The 18,631-nt window shown below is 38.7% G+C and overlaps 1 protein-coding gene across 5 annotated transcripts in view; it reads right to left on the reverse strand.

The window, feature by feature from the left end:
* The window catches only part of Pcdh15 (protocadherin related 15), an 840,767-nt gene that overhangs the window by 312,204 nt on the left and 509,932 nt on the right, over positions 1 to 18,631 (reverse strand). For all 5 annotated transcript variants that reach the window (XR_007974376.1, XM_052163513.1, XM_052163511.1 and 2 more), the window contains exons 11-13: positions 13,292 to 13,498; positions 5,277 to 5,411; positions 3,607 to 3,756 (exon numbers count right to left, since the gene is read on the reverse strand). Coding sequence is in view for 4 of the 5 variants with exons in the window: in XM_052163513.1 (XP_052019473.1) it covers positions 3,607 to 3,756; positions 5,277 to 5,411; positions 13,292 to 13,498 (492 nt within the window). In the remaining variant the exon portion in view is untranslated. The remainder of the gene's footprint in view (positions 1 to 3,606; positions 3,757 to 5,276; positions 5,412 to 13,291; positions 13,499 to 18,631) is intronic.

The raw sequence follows: 18,631 nt of genomic DNA on the forward strand, positions 1-18,631 counted from the left end.
TGTTTATATTCCAGTCTAGATATAGAATGCTAAAGAGTTACTTCAAGATAATAGTCCCCAAAGTTTGCCTCTTTGTTCATTCATCCAAGAATCATTCTGGTTCATTCACAACAATCAAGAAGACAGATACATATACCCATAGGGGTAGTTTATAACTGAAAGCATTGAGATGGTTCTGATTTCCCTCATCATGAACAGCCCATCCACTTCTTGTAGGTGAGCATAGCTACTACCTAATACAAAGATATTGACTGTACTCAACAGTGGACCCAGGTTCCTACAACAGGGTGAAATATAGGAACACTGACATTATAATAACAGAACTTGTTACAAGGACTCACATTTTTGGGAAGGTGCTTGTTGTCACCTTCTATTTCTAAGACCATCATTCACTCAACATCATGTAAGCCACAATCCATCTGGCTGATCCTTCACAGGTCAGGGGTATCAGTGATAAGAGGGGTACAGAAATGAGTCAGAAATAACCCCGCACGGCATTCACAGATTGTAGTTCTGAATCTCTTTGCTTTGTTTTCAACATTTGTCTCCCTAGGAAATCAATTTCATTTTTATCTCGAGTCTCTTGCTGGATAGGCTTACATAGGCCTTTCAGTGCACACCAGGAGTAACATAAGAAATACTAATTATGAACTTTAAATTCCTGGCTTTTAAATAATTAAAAAAAACTTGAAGTCATACAGACACAAACAAGTCTGTCTTTGTAATCTCCACGGTTCAGGGAAATACACACAATATAAATCTTTAAATGCAAAGCAAGATCTGTTTTAGAAACAGATACATAAGGGAAATTAACTTTTGTAGACCTCAAATGCCGGAAATAAGCTTTTGATCCCTGAGGGCAAACATTTTTGAGCAACACTTCACCATATAATTACTATCGTTTTCTTAGTTAAACTCTCCTGGTCCCTGCTGGCTGGTTTTCTGTATAAACTTACTTTTATTTCTAATTACATCATTATAGAGATGAGAATCAGGTCTAATTAAATAAAAACATGAAAATAATTGTCAATCCCTTATCTGCTACCTTTGCAAGATGCCTTTTTAAAAGAAAAATGTGCCCTGTCTATGGATTAAATAGACATAAAGGACATGTACGCATCCTCATCTTGCATTTCCATTCCTAGATGCTGGTTTCCATCAGTATATATATATATATATATATATATATATATATATATATATATATATATATATATTTAGTCTCAAATACATATATTCAACATCTACTCTGTTAATCAACTACCACACACAGGTACTATGGGTGTGCAAGTGGACTGATTACAGCTCTCCTCTCACAATAAATGAGCCAGAATTAATCCCTCAGTAGAAGTGCCACATAAGTCCCTGAAGAACAGGAAGACTTTCTGTTATGATCACTCACAGAGCAGAGAACCTGCAGAAAGGTTCTCACACCCTATTGCATTATTTCTTTTCATAAGACCCCTTGAATCCCCAGTTTGCATAGAAGAAGGAATATGTGGCTTCCTGTTCATTCTGAATTGTGTAAGTAGGTAAAGACAGTTCATCAGGGCATGCATTCCGTGCACAGGAAGTCTTCCTGGCACATGCTAGCATGGCAACAGCAAATACAGAGAAAGAGGTAATGACCTCTGAAGGTTTGAGTCTGCGGCAAGGAAAGAGGAAAACAAAGATGTTTCAGGTGTTTATAAGCAGTCTGACCATTAAACAGAAGGTAATATATACAGAGAATGTGAGTACATGCGTGCATGTGTGTTGTGTGCATGTATGTACATGGGCAGGAATGTGTGTGCATGCATGTAAATGTGATAATGCACAGATATGTGTGTACATGAACATTTGTATTTGTATGTACATATATACACATGTGTGTATGTGTGTACCAATATGTACAGGTGTGTGAATGAATGTTCACTGGTGTGTATGTATATGTGTATGTTTATGCACAGGCATGTGCATATGAGTGTGAACATTCACAGATGTGTATGCTTGTGTGATTGTGTGTGTGTGTGTGTGCATGTGCAGGCATTTGAGTCTGAACACACACAGGTATATGCAGATGTATGTACATGCATAGGTGTGTGAGTATACATGCACAGGTGTATGCATAAGTATGTGAGTGAACATGTCAGCATGCATGTGCTCATGCATGCACTTGTCTTTGAAGTTCATGTGTATACACATATGTGAGTGCCTGTATGCATGCATGTTTGTATACGCATACATGCCTCTGTATGTTCTTGCACACTTACAGAGACATTTGATATCCTGTTAGAAACATTTTCTTTACCATGTCACACTGTTGGCCACAAAGTGCTCTGCTTCTGAGATGCAAGAATGGGAGAGCCTTAAATCTTAGGAGCAAACTACTGACCTCTGAACTGAAGAATGCTGGCTTAGAAAGAAAACACAAAAGAGCACAGAGAAGATAGCAAAGCACAAGAACCATGCATAGAAGGGAAGAGATCAGGAGGAAGAGATAATTCAAAGAAATAAAAATGGGAAGCTGGGGGATAGAGGCCAGAGATGGAGTTCAATGGGGAGCCAAGGATACTGCCATAGGGGAGGCATTTGGCTAGTTTTCAAAACATACTGACCTGTACACCTCCCGACAAGCTACGCACCAACATTTAACACCTACTTATTTTGCTACTGTTCAGTGCATAGGAATAATGTGCAGGACTCTGTTGCCAGATGTTGTAATGAGTATACAGGACCATGACCTCCCTGTCCCCAAAGTGACTTAATCTGATAGGTCTAACCCTCAGGGTTGGAGAAGGTCTAAGTCAGTGGTCTCTTTACGGCTGCCTTTGAGAGCCTGATGAATGACTGTACATTGCTAATTACCAGTGTTTTGCCCTCTGAGATGCTTGCCTAGAAACTCTGAAGTGAACCGAGCTCCCCAGGAAAAAATGTTGATGAGATGACTTGGAAAATACTAGAATTAACTGTACTTCCAATTCTTAAAAATCCTGATAGATTGATATCATCAAGTCCTTATCATTTCTATCCAAAATAGTCAGAATGCTAAAGAAGTTTTCAGTGGCTTGTGACTATTTAAATGTAAACATAGAAAATGCAGAAAATAAATGAAGGACAAAATTTGGTCTGTTTTACAAGGCTTCAAAAGAACCATTTACCCTCTAATGTAAAATTTCTCTGATATAAAGATTTGATTTTATTGAGGTATGCAATATCTAATAGGTAAATCTACCAATTAGTTAATGCAACATTTTTTGTATATGTCAACAAAGGACACTTATCCCATTTCCACAAGTAGTAGCTGCTTCAAACTCCCTATATATAGTGTATGTTCACTGTTAGTACATGTGTACATCTGTGCAGGCTGGCAGATTTCTTGGTGTGGTTCAGCCCTTCCACTGTGGTCTCTGGGTATCAAACACAGGTCGTGTGGCTTTTACCCACTAAGCAAACCTATCGGCCCAAGATATTTATTTGCATTTGAAACACTAACATCAGTTTGGAAGCTTTTAAGGCTGTGGCAAGTGTGTGTCTGAAGTCCATTTTTATTTTCTGGGGAGAGCAGAACAGGAGGATACCTTGGAAATGCATGCCCCAAGTGCATCTCACATCCAGTGGTCTTACCTGAATGACACTGTCCCCAGGACTCATGTCTGTGTAAACATAGACATCATAGGAGATTTCAGGGAAGGTTGGTGTGTTATCATTTGCATCCATCACTCGGATATTGACCACAACTGGTTCACTTTCCTGCACGCCATCAAACGCTGTTATCTGTGGAGAAACAGAATGCAGTGGAGAGGATGTGTAAATGCAAGAGCAAGGAAGCCACTCTGACAAGCTAATGCATGTTTGACGTGATTTAAAAGTACACTAAGCTATATTGTCGATCAAACAAAAACCAGGGAGATGTGGATGACAAATATCAGAAATGTTTTGATGTGCTAAGGAAGCGATTACTGAGGACTCCACATGTAATTACAATAACTTTGAAATAATGAGCTACGAGAAGGTTTTAGAGGCTTATGGTGGACCAGTGACATGGCTGCCACTTAGAAGTTATCTGCATTTCGGTTCTTGTTGTTGCTGTTTCTGAGACAGGATTCTTATAGTTCTAACCGGCCTCCAACTCGTTTATAGAGAATGACTCTGATAGATGATGGCTCCGAGTCTGATCTTTTCACACTCCTACTTCCACCATGTAAGTACTGGGATTACAGGTATGCATCACATTTGATTGATGAAGTGATAGGGACTGAGCCTAAGACCTCAAACATGCTGGGGAGGTACTGCATCAACAGAGCTATATCCCCAGTCCCAGTGACTACCCAGTCCCTCATGTATAACTGAAGAATTTTTCTTCATGATTATAGAATTTGCATATAAGACACTTTTTTTCCAAATCAACATTCTTAGATTGGTTAAGAAACTGAAGGCCCTAGATATGCAATTTAAGATTTATCCTATTAATGTATAAAATGGTGACATAAGTGATTCATCAACATCCATTGAAAATTAAGAAGTACTTGGCAGGTGTGAGTACTGCAGCCATCTGTAGACCATCTTGCTTGAATAACTTCTACAGTCTACTATATAAGTTGTAATTGTCATAGGCAGCATTATAGAAGCTACACTTGCCTGCTATGTGGGCTCTTTGGGAATTGGGATGCAATTGAACTTGGTTCTATCTCTATGATGGTAAGGGTTATGTGTAAATGTTCGGTGTGTTTATATTCTCCCATGATATATATAGTGACTTTCCTTCCTCCTCCAGTGAGTCAAAACTAAGGTCTTTGTCTCAATATTATCGACAACATGCTGGTGGCGACACTCTCTAGGGTTCCTGGGTACACTGTGGGATGTCCAACAACACTCATTGTTTCTACCAGTCTATGTCAGCAGCACCTCTGCACATCACCAGGTGCTCTCTGAAGGGAAGATCATTGCTAGATGATAACCATCTGCCTCCCACAGCAGTGAGATTGAAAATTCATCCATACCTTGAAAGTTAAAAATAATGTTTCATTCCATGGACTTCACTTTATATCATTCACTCCTATAGGGTAAAGATTTGGGGAAGAAGATTTTTCTCCATGGAGTAAATATTAATATAGTTTATAAATATAAATTAATATAAAATTTATAAAGAGTAAAAGAGAAAAATGAATATATGATATTTTCTCTTCTTCCTGACATGGCATGTTTTGACCCTCAAATCATTGACCTTGACCAATTTAATGTCATATTCAGCTATGTTGTAAGTCACTAATATACACATATATTAACTATTTTACCAGAAAGGTATAGGTTTGCTGTTCCTCTCTGTCCACAGGTTGAAGCAGGGTGAGGTAGCGGGTGATCCCGGTGGGTGTCACAGTGAAGACTGAGGTGTAATCATTCAGGAAAAGGTGGAGCTCTGGATCTTTTGTCTTTGAAAGAAAAAAAATTACATCATTTAAAAAGGATCAACATACAATGAATTTTTAGTCTATTGTCTGAAACTTACATTTTGAAATTTATTATAAAATTCTTGCCGCTATGTGAAAGATCCTTAAAGGAAGAGATATTCAAGTAGCGTTTACATGCAAACAACCAAAGCCATATGTGTTAGCACAATTAAGGTGTAAATGGAAGACGAAAGACTGGAAAACAGCTAATTGAATGTACTTCTTCTGGTCATTTAATATCAAATTTTCTATTCTTTATTGGATCCAAGATGTAAGAAATAATAAGAGGAAAGGAAAGTTGGAGCCTAGAATCTCAGCTGTAAAATCTTACAGTCACTCCATTTGTAGTAATAAACTGAACATGTGTACAGAACTGTGTTCCTCTCACTTTTAATGTGGAACAGGAATAAAGGTGGTGATGAATTATTCATTATCCATAAATATTAGGCCTGCTTTTTTTTTTCCTGGTCTCATTTTAATACTGTAAAGTTCTTCAAAGAAAAACATAATATTCTAATTAAAACATTTCAGATGATTTGCTAGAAAATATATGTAAACTTAACACTCATTCCTGTCAAAGAGCCCAGGGAAAATTGGCACTATAGGGGACAATTATTTTTTTCCTTTAGGAAAATTCAGAACTAAGATAAGTAACATAGCATTGAGAAACCTTCAGGGTTTTGCTTGTTCCCCTCTCTATGGTAAGACACTATTCACCCTATTCACCACTGTTTGGAGAAGGGACTGCAGGGAGGTAAGGAACTTGTTTTGCTGCTCAGCACAGTGAACGGGTGGCAGCAGGGGAGAATCAAAGGGAACCTGAGAATCCACTGCTCTGCCCACCTATTGAAAATGGGCGATACAGGAAACCAAGTATGTTTACAGAATGTCACTCCCTTTAAAACACTGTCAGTATGATGTGAAATGTGTCTTGAGAATACTTTTTTATGTCCTTTATTAAATATTAATCACAGAGCCCGGGGCAGGGGATTGTCAAGTGTGTTAACTTGGGAAAAGGTAAGACCTTGCGTTTTAAGTTTTAAATGTAGAAAGAGAAAATGACTACTATCTAAAAGTGGGGACACTTTGAATAGCAGCATGCTTTATTCAGCAGACTTCTCCTGCCATGTAGTGATTTATGTGAATTTTTAATATCTTTGAAATTAACGCTATTCATTTGATACTGTACTACTGTGAGTGTTCAGGCTTATTGGTATTCACTTCTGTGCCCATGTTTTGGGGTTCAGGTTGTTTTTCTTTTTCTCTTTCTTTTTCTCTTTGTGTCTTTGTTTGTTTCTTTCCTTTCTTTGTTTCTTTGTTTCCTTCCTTCCTTCCTTCCTTCCTTCCTTCCTTCCTTCCTTTTTTCCTTCCTTCTTTCTTTCTTCTTTCTTTTTTTTTTAAAAGACTTATTTATTTATTTTGTATATGAGCACACTGTAGCTGTCTTCGGACATACCCTAGAAGTGGGCATCAGATCCCATTACAGATGATTGTGAGCCACCATGTGGTTGCTGGGATTAGAAATCAGGACCTCTGGGAGAACAGTCATGAACCATCTCTCCAGCCTCCTCAGGTTGGTTTTCTATTTTCAGTTCAGAACAATAAAGGGGGAATACTATGGAGATTGACTTTCTCTGCCCATTGATTTTTAAATAATCAAATCTATTAAACCATGAAAGCCAAGACCCTGTACTCTGATGTCTCCACAGCGGTCTTCTAGCTGACTACGTTTTAGTATTTTTGAACCCAGTTATTGCCATGCCTAGAGTGTAGGTTACATCAATTGAAGAACTATATTAATTTTTTAAAAATGAAATGATTTATGAAGAACTTTGATCCACATTCTTGCGAGTTCCTTTCTCAAACAGCCCTATCAATTTTGGTGAAGTTTGGTGATTAGTTTAAAGGTAACAGTGGGTTTGATTTCACAAATGAATGAATGCCTGTAATTTTTCTGTGCTTATGTTTTTAATTGTATTGAACTACAATACTTTGAAATTAACACTATTTCCTGTTCTCTAGGTGTGTTACCAATATTGCTACCTGACATGTTTTACTCTTGGCTGAAGGCTCCCTATGGTGCAGGTATGTGGGCTTTGACACAATGTTCGTTTAACAGTTATGCAATTTTTCCTTTTATCTTTCATTAGTCTCTTCTCTCTTTGTACCTACACTTTCCTTCAATTCACTCTCTTCCATTAACAGTAGATTTGGAAGGTAAGATAGTCATGTGTCAGCACAATGATAATATGATATTTCCAGGAGTATTAACTTGTCACCCTTGGTATGGTAATGTGGCTTTAGTAAAATATAATTCATTCCAAAAGGTAGTATTTCCTTTAGCAAATTGTAGAAGGATGCAATGATTTTCCTTGTCAGATGCTACTCATTTGAAATCAGCCCACATCTCTCATGTACAGTAACATGAGATTCCAATCATCTCTGTGTATCAGTGTCTTGAGTATTTTACTAGAAACTGACCCTAGATGAACAAAATATCTCCTAAAACTGCCTATTACTGCCTTACATGGACCTATAATGTCACAGGGCACACTTCAGTTCCCGCTGCCTCTTTCTCAGTTACTCTCTTACTAAAATAATTTCCTTAATATTTATGTTTATTTACAACAGGAATCTTTTATGTCTCTATAAAAGGTGTGTAAAGACTATTGCTAAATACATTTAGAAACAAATAGGACAGATTTGAAAACAGTGAGTAAATTGTCGCTTAGGCATTAACGTTTTAGGTTGATTTTAAGGTGAATGCCTAATTATAAAATAAGTTTTGTTTTTGATATATTGAATTAAAAACATCAGGTGATTTCAGTGACAGATTTTGGTATATGTGTGTCAACAGAAACAGCACTAGTGCTTTAGGAATTTTATAGCTACAAGCTTCATCTTTCTTGACCAGCAACATTTGAAATATGCCAAGAAATAATTTCTACCTTGAATCAAATACCTCCTTTCTCTTAAAATTCAGATCTTCCATCGACAGTCTGCACTGTGATGTCACAGTTTTGATTTTATAAGTATAATTGCATTTTCCTATAGTTGCAGAGTCAAGTTTAGAGAATATTTGTGTGTTTGCCACTCCTCAGATCACTTAAGAGTCTAGATGCTTACTTCACAAAGCAAGATGTGAGGACATATTTTCGCACATAACCAGGAGATTTTATGTATAGACATATGATACCCTGACCTTATTTTCCCAGAAGGCTAGTAGAGGTCATATATCAGTCATGTCTCTAAAATGAACTTCAGTTTGTTAAATATAGAGAATTTATTAATGAATAATATTTTCTTCCATCACACAATATACAATTTATTTTACCCTAAAAATATCCTTGCAGTATGCACCAAAAATGATTTACTAGTGTATTACTTTGTAAACTGTTTGGTATAGGGTAAAATAAACTCTAATTCTCTCATAAAACAGGAAAAATCAATACAAAAACAAATTTATATACAAAAGTGGTAAATAAGTATTTGAATGTAAAATAAAATGTCAAACCTTCATTGTATAGACCTATGTTCACATAGTGGTTCATAAGATTGGAAAACAGACATCTAAATGCATCAAAATATTATCACAGGTTTGCAAAATGATATGCATGTTTGCATATGTGCACATAAGACATATCTATATATGTGCCCATATACATGTATGCATATTCGTGTGCATATATGCACATGACAAAGAATGATGGTAAATGAAAAAATCTAATCTAAACTGTCAGTTTTAATTAATGAGATGTAGAGTCCTAAAGTATCTAGATCAATACTACTCCAACTCAAATTTAGAACCTTTTAGCATAAAAGTGCCATGATGAATTTCAAATGCCTGTTTGAGACTAGGAAGTCACTAATATTTAAATAACATTTAACAGATTATTTGTTGACTAAATTATCACTTATATTATTAGTAAGTGATAATAAAGTTTTATTGGGAAAGAGAAAGATCTAGAAATGATCCACAGCAACTGGCAACCACAAAACTGTCAACCCGGTACCTACAGGAACTCCACCAGGTGGCACCTGTATGCAAATTAAACATGAAATTAACATGGTAAACGTAAAGGTCAACATGCCCAACAAATGCATGTAAATACGCAATAGTAAGAAACACGAAGTACATTTAAACTAGCAATATTGTCCATGATATATTCAGTAACTTTTTTTAGAACATTGACATATCTATGATTGAATTGTAAGTATCTAATTATAAGTACAAGATAACTTATATGGATTAAATATCACAAAACATCAATGCTCATATATTGAATTGTTGGCCATTCACTATCCTCAAGCCAATGAATGATATCTATTGATTCTCACCACACTGAGAAATTCAATGCCCAGCTTGTCTGGGCTCTGCCCCTTGAAGCAGGGTGGTCTCAGTTTGCTTGCTGTAAACCTTGTGCACTTCATGATGCTCTTACAGAAAGAACCATTTCAAAACTATACTGGCAGGAGTACTGTTAAATCATATAAGTAAGCATTTCATATATGTCTACACACTGATCTATGAAAAGTACAGACTGACACAAAGACATTCTACTTAGTAATTTTTCAGTCTTACAGTGATGCTCAAGATATGTTTCAACTTCAGGTCCATACTATGAAGGACACTATAACTCAGCATGCTTGGATCTTAGTTTCTAAAATCTTGCCTCACTTTTTCTTGGTAGGAGGAAGAATCCAAATTTACCATCTGTAGGAAGAGATGCAGTTGGCTGGACCATTGGCTTGTACCTTTAGCCTTGACTATTTCTGAAATGGCCCAAAGGAGTCTACTCCTGCATTGAGGTCTGGCTTCTCTTGCTTGATGACAATCTCATATTGGTAGCATCTGCTTGAGGTCACTCATTTCTGTAGGCCTTATTAGACCCTGGCCCTGTGCTGGCTCTTCTCATTCATTCTAGCCCCTCTCAGAGCAATATCTTACTGGGTAGTAAAGACTTTGATGGTAATTTCAAATAGCGCGCGCACTCACACACACACACACACACACACACATACACACACACTATAGAAACTATATATATTTAGTATAGATATTTAAAAACTGCTAGAAAAACTAATATCTTATTGAAAAAGATGCTTGGACTTCAGGAACAAAAATGGAGAAGAGCCTGAGGGAAAAGAGGTCCAGTGACAAGTCCAAATTGGGATCCAGCTCAGGGGGAGGCTCCAAGGCCTGACACTGTTTCTGATGCTGCAGTGTGCTTACAGATGGGAGCTGCCCTCCGAGAAGCCAAATAAGCAGCCGAAAGAGTCAGATGCAGATGCTTATACCCAACCAATGGAAGCCAGGGACTCCTGTGGTTGAATTAGGGAAAAGCTGGAAGAATCTGAGGAGGAGGGCGACCCCATAGGAAGACCAGCAGTCTCAACTAGTCTGGACCCTTGAGATCTCTAAGACTCTGAGCCACCAACCAGGCAGCACACACCAGCTGACTTGAGCCCCCCCCCCCCAACATGTATATTGCAAAGGACCGCCTGGTCTGGACTCAGTGAGAGAAGATGCAGCTAACCCTGGAGAGACTTGAGGCCCCAGGGAATGAGTGGGAAGGTCTGGGGAGGTCTGGGGAGGTCTGGGGAGGTCTCGGGAGGTGGGGATGGGGGAGTGGGGACATCCTCATGAAGACAGAGAGGTGGTGCAGTGAGTCAGAGGGCAGACCAGGAGGGGGATAATGACCGGACTGTAAAAGAAAGATTAAAGAATAAAAAATAAAGAAAGAAGATATTTAGAAGAAAATGATTCAGATAGACAAATACCTATCTTCAAACATATTAATGTATGTTTTATGATTTATTTTTTGTTCTGACAGACGCAGGTAAGTTCCCAGCAGGGCTGCCTTGTCTTGCCTCTGTAGGAGTCAATGCAACTAACCCTGCAGAGACTTGATGTGTTAGGGTACACGGATACCCAGGGTAGGCTGCGACCCTCTTAGAGGAAAAGAGGAGGGTAGATGGGGGGGTGGCTCTGTGAGGGAGGCCTGGGAGGGGGCCACTGTTAGGATGTAAATAAATAAATAAATAAATAAGTAAGTAAATGAATGAATGAATAAAGCAAAGAATGACCAAAACTCCAGACAACTATCATAAAGGCAAGGATAAAGACAAAGAGCAGGAGAAAAAAACTTAGGAGGGAGAGGTGTTTGGAAGGAGGTGGGTCACAGGAGTTGTCAGTCTCCAAGGAACCTGGGTGTGTTTCTTGTGACCTCAGTGACAAACCTTTGGTGCAATGAAAAAAAATTAAGGACATTCTAGAGCAGTGCTGTCCATTTAGGAAAAAAAAAGGGGGGGACGTTTATATTTGTCAACTAAGTTTTCAAAATTAGAGCCAGGTGTTGTGGGACAGGCTTGTCATCGAGAGCTTGGGAGGTAGAAATGGAAGGATGGATTAGGGAATCATGGGAGCTCTGGGGCCTCACGCCTCCTCAGGACTATGCTGTGCTCCCCAGTTCCACTGGTAGCATGCTATCCTTCTTAGTATTATATTAGACTTTTGGCCACCCAGGTGTCACATTCATTTCTGCTATAAAATACGATGTCCTTGCTCTGCCACTCCCTCCATAAGTTCTCAAATGACTCGGGGTTGACTGGCATAGATTTTCTGTCCAGTCTTCATATCAAATCTCTGAGGCCAATGGCATAAATCACTCTCATTTTGCCTAGCTGGACTGATTTCCACTCATAACAACAGTCAATACTAGAAGACCAGAAGTCAGCAGTATGTGACCTGAAGGAACAGAAACCTCACCAGCCACTAGCTGAAGAAGTATATCTGGGTCTATGATCTCCAAGGTGTCTACTTTAGTAACATGCCGCTACAATGGAACAAAGTCCCAACATGCCACAGGGGGCTGCTTTCAGAAATAGTTTTTTAAAAATGATTAATTACTGATTTTTGTTTTTACCTTTTTTTGTTGTTTTTATTCATTTGTGTCTGTATGCATGTGTATGTCCTACATGTGTGTGTATGTGTGGCATGTGTGAGTGGTGTGTGTACATGAAGTGTGTATGTGAGTGATGCATATGTGTAGTATGGAAATACACTTGCTTCTGTGTATGTGGAGTATACATGAGCACATATATGTGTATAGGTATGCACTCAAACATACAGGATAGAGGTCAAACTCTGGTTCTTCTGCTATACAATATATATATATAGTATATATATATGTATGTATATGTATATATATTTAATTTTCTATATTCTTTGTTTACATTCCAAATCATTTTCCCTTTTCCAGTTCCCCCCTCCCCATATGTTCCATAAGCCTTCTTCTCTCCACCCATTTTCCAATCACCTCCGTCCTTTTCTCTGTCCTGGTACTCCCCTACAATGCTAGATCAAGCCTTTCCAGGATCAGGACCCTCTCCTTACTTCTTCATGGGAGTCTTCTGCTATACCTTAAAGCTGGTCTGGAGCTCTTTCTGGCTAGACTTTCTTTATGTGGGTACCCAGAATCTGATCTGAGGTCTTCCCAGTCACCAGGAAGCATCTCCTTCTTTAGTCCTGCTTACACAATTTTATATTCACTTTGTGATGTCATTATCTTTTTCCCCTATCGCATATGAAAACAGTTTTCAATTTATATTAACATAAAAGATCACCAAGTGAACAATTCATTGGCTTTCATGGGCTGAACAGCTACTCTGAAGAACAGCTATTAAACTAAACACTCTTTAAAAGAATACCTCTGACATGGAATTAAAGTATAGCACTAATATTCACTACGCCAACTTTGGTTTTCCTTTGCTTTGTACTTTGTGTAGGTATTACTTTGTACTAAGGATAAAGACAGAGGATAATATCACCAAGCGACTGCCAAGAGAGTCATGGGACTTACGTCTTCTATGTCTTTGTCCAACGCTACAATTCTCAGAGGAGTGGTTAAGTTTAGGCTCTCAGAAATGGTGGCTCCCACTGGGGCGGATTCCAGGATGTATCCTTGATAGCTGGGCATTGTGAAGTATGGACTCTGATTGTTTTCGTCCAGTATTTCGATGTGTAGACTAGCAAAGGCAGGCAGCGGGTGGCCATTGTCCTGCTCAGCCTGAAAATGAAAGAAAAATTAGCTGTGGTATCTTCTGGAGTGACCTTTACCTGGACTTTACCTGGCATAGGCATGGCCTTTCTTTACCCTTAGGTTCTTACAGAGAGACAAACTGCTCTAACAAGTGTTGGAAAATATAAAACAAGAAACAGAAGTGGAGAGCCTTTATCGCTTCATCTCCCTTTTTTCAAACCTAGGGTTCATTTCAGAAAAATAACTACAGTAACTGATAGCAATGCTATGTGCAGTAAAGAGATATGTATATTGATACACGATTATAAATACCGAGGCTAATACAATTGCGTTGATGATAATTTGAGGATACAGAGAGAAGAAATATGTCACCCAAATAGGAACCTATACATCTTTTTTTTTTTTGTCCTTTCAATGCCTTCTTATTCCAAACTGGAGAGCAACTGCCTGCTGTGCTGTGAATATGTGTATACCCAAGGTCATATATGAAAATCCTAACCTAAAAGTAATAATGCATATGGCTTTGGGGACTAGTGCCTTGATAAAGGTACAGTATCTGTGTAATTTTTGCCCTTAAGAGGACACAAGTGACCATGAAGAGGCTGGCCTCTTATCTCAGCACTGCTAGATAGACTCAGGAGGACAGGAGTTCTAGGACAGCCTCAGCTGTGTAGGAGGAACCATCTCCAATCCCACAGAAACATTCAAAAGCCCTAGACGAAACATGGGCTTCTGCCAGCTCGTAAGAACACAGCATAGAAGAGCCAAGTGCACCCTTGCCAGCATGAACCTGCCAGAACCTTGTCCTTGGATTCCAGAGGCGAGAACTGTGAGGGGTCATGTCACTGGCAAGTCACTGGCACTACGCATTTTGTGGGGCACGGACCCAAGCACTTGTTTTTGTATAAATTAATAGATTAAAGCTGCATTTATCATTCAGAAAGGGGCCTGGAAAAAAAATCACAGCTACGAGTGGAAGAAAATTTCACCATAATTTTTAACAGTTAAGTCATCTCTGAGGTAATTTATCAGAAACACCTTACCCCAATGTACTTGAATGAAACTGTACTAACTAGTAATGTATATGCTTATTTTTCCATTTATTTTTTTCTTGGTTCTTTATGCTTCATGCTTCAAGGACTTGGAGTGGTAAGGAAGAAGGGAGCACCCTCTGAGGCTGCAGGCCAGCAGAATCCATCTTGGCCATCAATGGCATCATGGGTTGTAGCCATTGCCCTCATATTCCAAAGCTACGCGTCTAAAATAAACTTTCACTTTGTTCATCTCATTTAACGTTTCTGTCTTCAAATAAGACGGTGAACAATAATCACTGCCAACAACATTATGTAGAGTTGATGACTTTGCACCAAGAAAATTCCCGGGATTTATTATCATAGGCGACCATTGCTCCCATTAAGATGAATGTCCTAATTACCAATTTTAAAGCATGATATTCATACATGGACAGCAGACTGGATTGAGAAACCATGCGTGTTAGCATATCTTGTTGACAGGCAGTGGTGGCACACGCCTTTAATCCCAGCACTTGGGAGGCAAAGGAAGGCAGATTTCTGAGTTCGAGGCCAGCCTAGTGTACAGAGTGAGTTTCAGGACAGCCAGGGCTACACAGAGAAACCCTGTCTCAAAAAACCTAAACAAACAAACAAACAAACATATCTTCTCATCCCTACTTTGATGTTAGATTCTTTTTTGTACTGTTATTTTATGCTTTTATGTCATCCTCTCACCATAGAATGCAAAATAGTCCTCAGTGTAAGGTGCTCTGAGTGCCACTCTGCAAAGAAGGTGTCCCTGGAATCAACCTATAGCTTCTTCACACAGATGTCGGTGGCCCTGACATCATCAGTTCAGGGGTCAGTGTACTCTCAGGGATTGGGATTAATTTATGCCCAGCCACGGGCGTTCTAATGGCTACTCTGATGTCATATGGAGCTCATCAACAAGGAAAGCACAGGCAGTGCGTAATCAGGAAACACAACCCCACTACAGAAACAAATACCGCAAACACAGGTTTCCCACCCAGCTTCACCGTGCTGAAAGCAGGGACTGTTCTGTGTCAGGCCTGTGAATGCTGAGCAGTTTGCACACATAAGTTGTTGTGAACAGGATTTCGTTTTCTCCGCTTCACTCCTTTTGTTCTTATAGCTACTAAGTGCTGTCCAGAGATATCGACAATGGTATAGCAATGTGCAAATTGTATAATCGATTTCCTCTCACCCAACAAATACCTATATATTTTTATGTGGGGGAGGTTGGGCGGGGGTGAGGGAGGCAGCACAATTGTATAATAACCCAAGAGGCTTGTATTCCATATTCAAATTGTGTCATTAGTTTTTTACTACCAGCTGTGAAGCCTGGAAAAAGTGTATTATTTGCTTCATGAAGACAAAGTCATTCAGTGGGGAAGAAAACTAAACTCAAATTAGATTTTCAGAACAACTGAATTCCTACTTTCTCAATAGCTTTGAAAAACATGAACATTTTAGCAGTGGCCAAATCACTATTTAATAATGACTAATGCTTTTGGATACTATGGTACCTTCAGTTCCATGTCTAATGATCTTTGTCCAAGGCCACATTTTTATTCTTATGCCATTTGCCTCTCTAGATATAAAACTAGATATATTTCTGCACTAGGGAAAACTAACAATGTTTATTCACGTTCAGTGCCACGTGGTATTTAAGACACAGACAGGTTGAGCTGAGATGTCTCCAGCTGCATGAGAAACCACACAAGGAAATTTACTGGGAGTTCTCTAAATTTATAGAACAACAATGAAAGGAAGATGGATGGGAGAAATTAGTCCAGGAAGTTAATAGGAAGACAAATGCTTCCTATTGAGTTAGATTTAAAATGTAGCATTGAAAGGCAACAATGTTACACTTTGTACTTTATTGGGCACAGGTGTTCTGAGGACTCTGACTTCTGCTATTCAGCTGCAGTCAGAAAGGGTGAGAGGTTTAAGAAAGAAACACAAGTGAAAATGGTAGCATTTAAAACCATTTACTCTCATAAAATAATGCTATTAACATTGACAAGTCTGTGGTTAGAAGTAGGAAAGTATATTTTGGAAGCCAGATTTGGGGTGCTGGAGAGATGGCTTGGTGAGTAAAGTTTCTTGCTGTGCAATTGAAGGAACAGACATGAGTTCCAGCATCCACCTAAAAAGCCAGGCACTGTGGGGTATGTCTCAAATCTCAGCATGGAGAAAGGAGAGACAGCAGGATGTCCAGAGCTCACTGCCCTGCTAGCGATGCCAAACCAGGAAGCTTCAGGTTCTGTGAGGGACTTTGGTTCAAAATGTATGATGAGGACTGCAGAAGACACTAAATAATGATCTCTGCCCTCAGTGTGCACACACACATACACAGGACCACCACATACATATGTATACATATGTAAATGAGCATGCACACGCAACATACACAAATTAAAGATTGTTTATTTGTAAAATTGTGGGTATAAGTATCAGTCTTAGAGAAAAGAGTGAAGCAAAACTAAAGTTTAAAATGCCTCACACTATTTAGATATTTCAAGGACAAAATGTTGAAAGCACTTCCATTGTCAAATTATGATAAGGAAATAGTTCTAAGTTCTGAGCTCCAAGTTGTGTCCAAGTACAAGAAATACAGAATAACTTTTATTCTTCCTTTTTGAGACCTCTTACTTTTGGCCCAGGCAGGTTTTGAACTCTGAAAAATCATTCTGCCTCAGTCACTAAATCGCTGGGGTCACAGGCTTGGGGTGCCACAAATAGTTTTCAAACTCTTTCCAAGAGTGATTTAACGAGTGGTTATGCTAAGCATTAAGAGGGTAATATAAAAGAGTATTTAAATATATTCCATAGAAAAAATAGATCTCTCCTAGGATGCTTAGGGGCTTTATATTTCTTTTATACATATTTGGTGTGTGTGCCCAACAAAAAAATTTTCTCACAATAACTTTTTTCTTTCTTTTTTTCCTTATGTATGAACAATTAAATGACTCACTAGCCACAAAGGGACTATATTTACAGCATCTACAAAAAACTGGAAAGTGATAACTCTTCCTATAAAAATAAGACTTTTTTTACATTTTTTTTAAAATTTATTTTATTTTATTTTTTTATTCGATATATTTTTTATTTACATTTCAAATGATTTCACCTTTCCTGGCTCCCCACTCCCCAAAAGTCCCATAAGCCCTCCCCCTGTTCCTACATCCATCCCTTACCACTTCCCTGTTCTGGTATGGCCCTATACTGCTGCACTGAGCCTTTCCAGAACCAGGGGCCACTCCTCTGTTCTTCTTGGACATCATTTGATATGTGGATTATGTCTTGGGTATTCCAAGTTTCTAGGCTAATATCTACTTATCAGTGAGTGTATACCATGATTGATCTTTTGAGACTGGGTTACCTCACTTAGTATGATGTTCTCCAGCTCCATTCATTTGTCTAAGAATTTCATGAGTTAATTGTTTCTAATGGCTGAATAGTACTCCATTGTGTAAATATACCACATTTTCTGTATCCATTCCTCCATTGAGGGACATCTGGGTTCTTTTCATCTTCTGGCTATTATAAATAGGGCTGCTATGAACACAATGGAGCATGTGTCCTTATTGCATGCTGGGGAATCCTCTGGGCATATGCCCAGGAGTGGTATAGCAGGGTCCTCAGGAAGTGACATGTGCAGTTTTCTGAGGAACTGCCAGACTGATTTCCAGAGTGGTTGTACCAATTTGCAACCCCACCAGCAGTGGAGGAGATTTTTATATAATAGAAAAATTACTCCAAAAATTACCCTGATTATGGTTTCCCCTCCCTCTCTGCCTCCGGGTTCCTTCCCACATCCCTAACTTTTGGATCTACCTCTCTTTTTGTCTCTCATTGGAAAACAAAGGGTTTCTGTGGAATGATAACAAAATATAGTCAGATGAAAAAAATCAGGACAAAACAACCAAACTGAAGGAAAAGAACCCAAGAAAAGAAAAGAGGTAGGTAGGACACAGAAGCCCACTTGCTAGTATGTTCTATTCAGGAATTCCATTAAAACAATGACAACATAAAACTGGAATCCACAATGTACGCACAAAAGACCTGTAGGGAGAGAGGGGGGGACAAACAAACAAACACACAAATCTGACATGATATCATG

This window comes from Apodemus sylvaticus, chromosome 19, assembly GCF_947179515.1.
Source record: "Apodemus sylvaticus chromosome 19, mApoSyl1.1, whole genome shotgun sequence".
Taxonomy (NCBI): Eukaryota; Metazoa; Chordata; class Mammalia; order Rodentia; family Muridae; genus Apodemus; species Apodemus sylvaticus.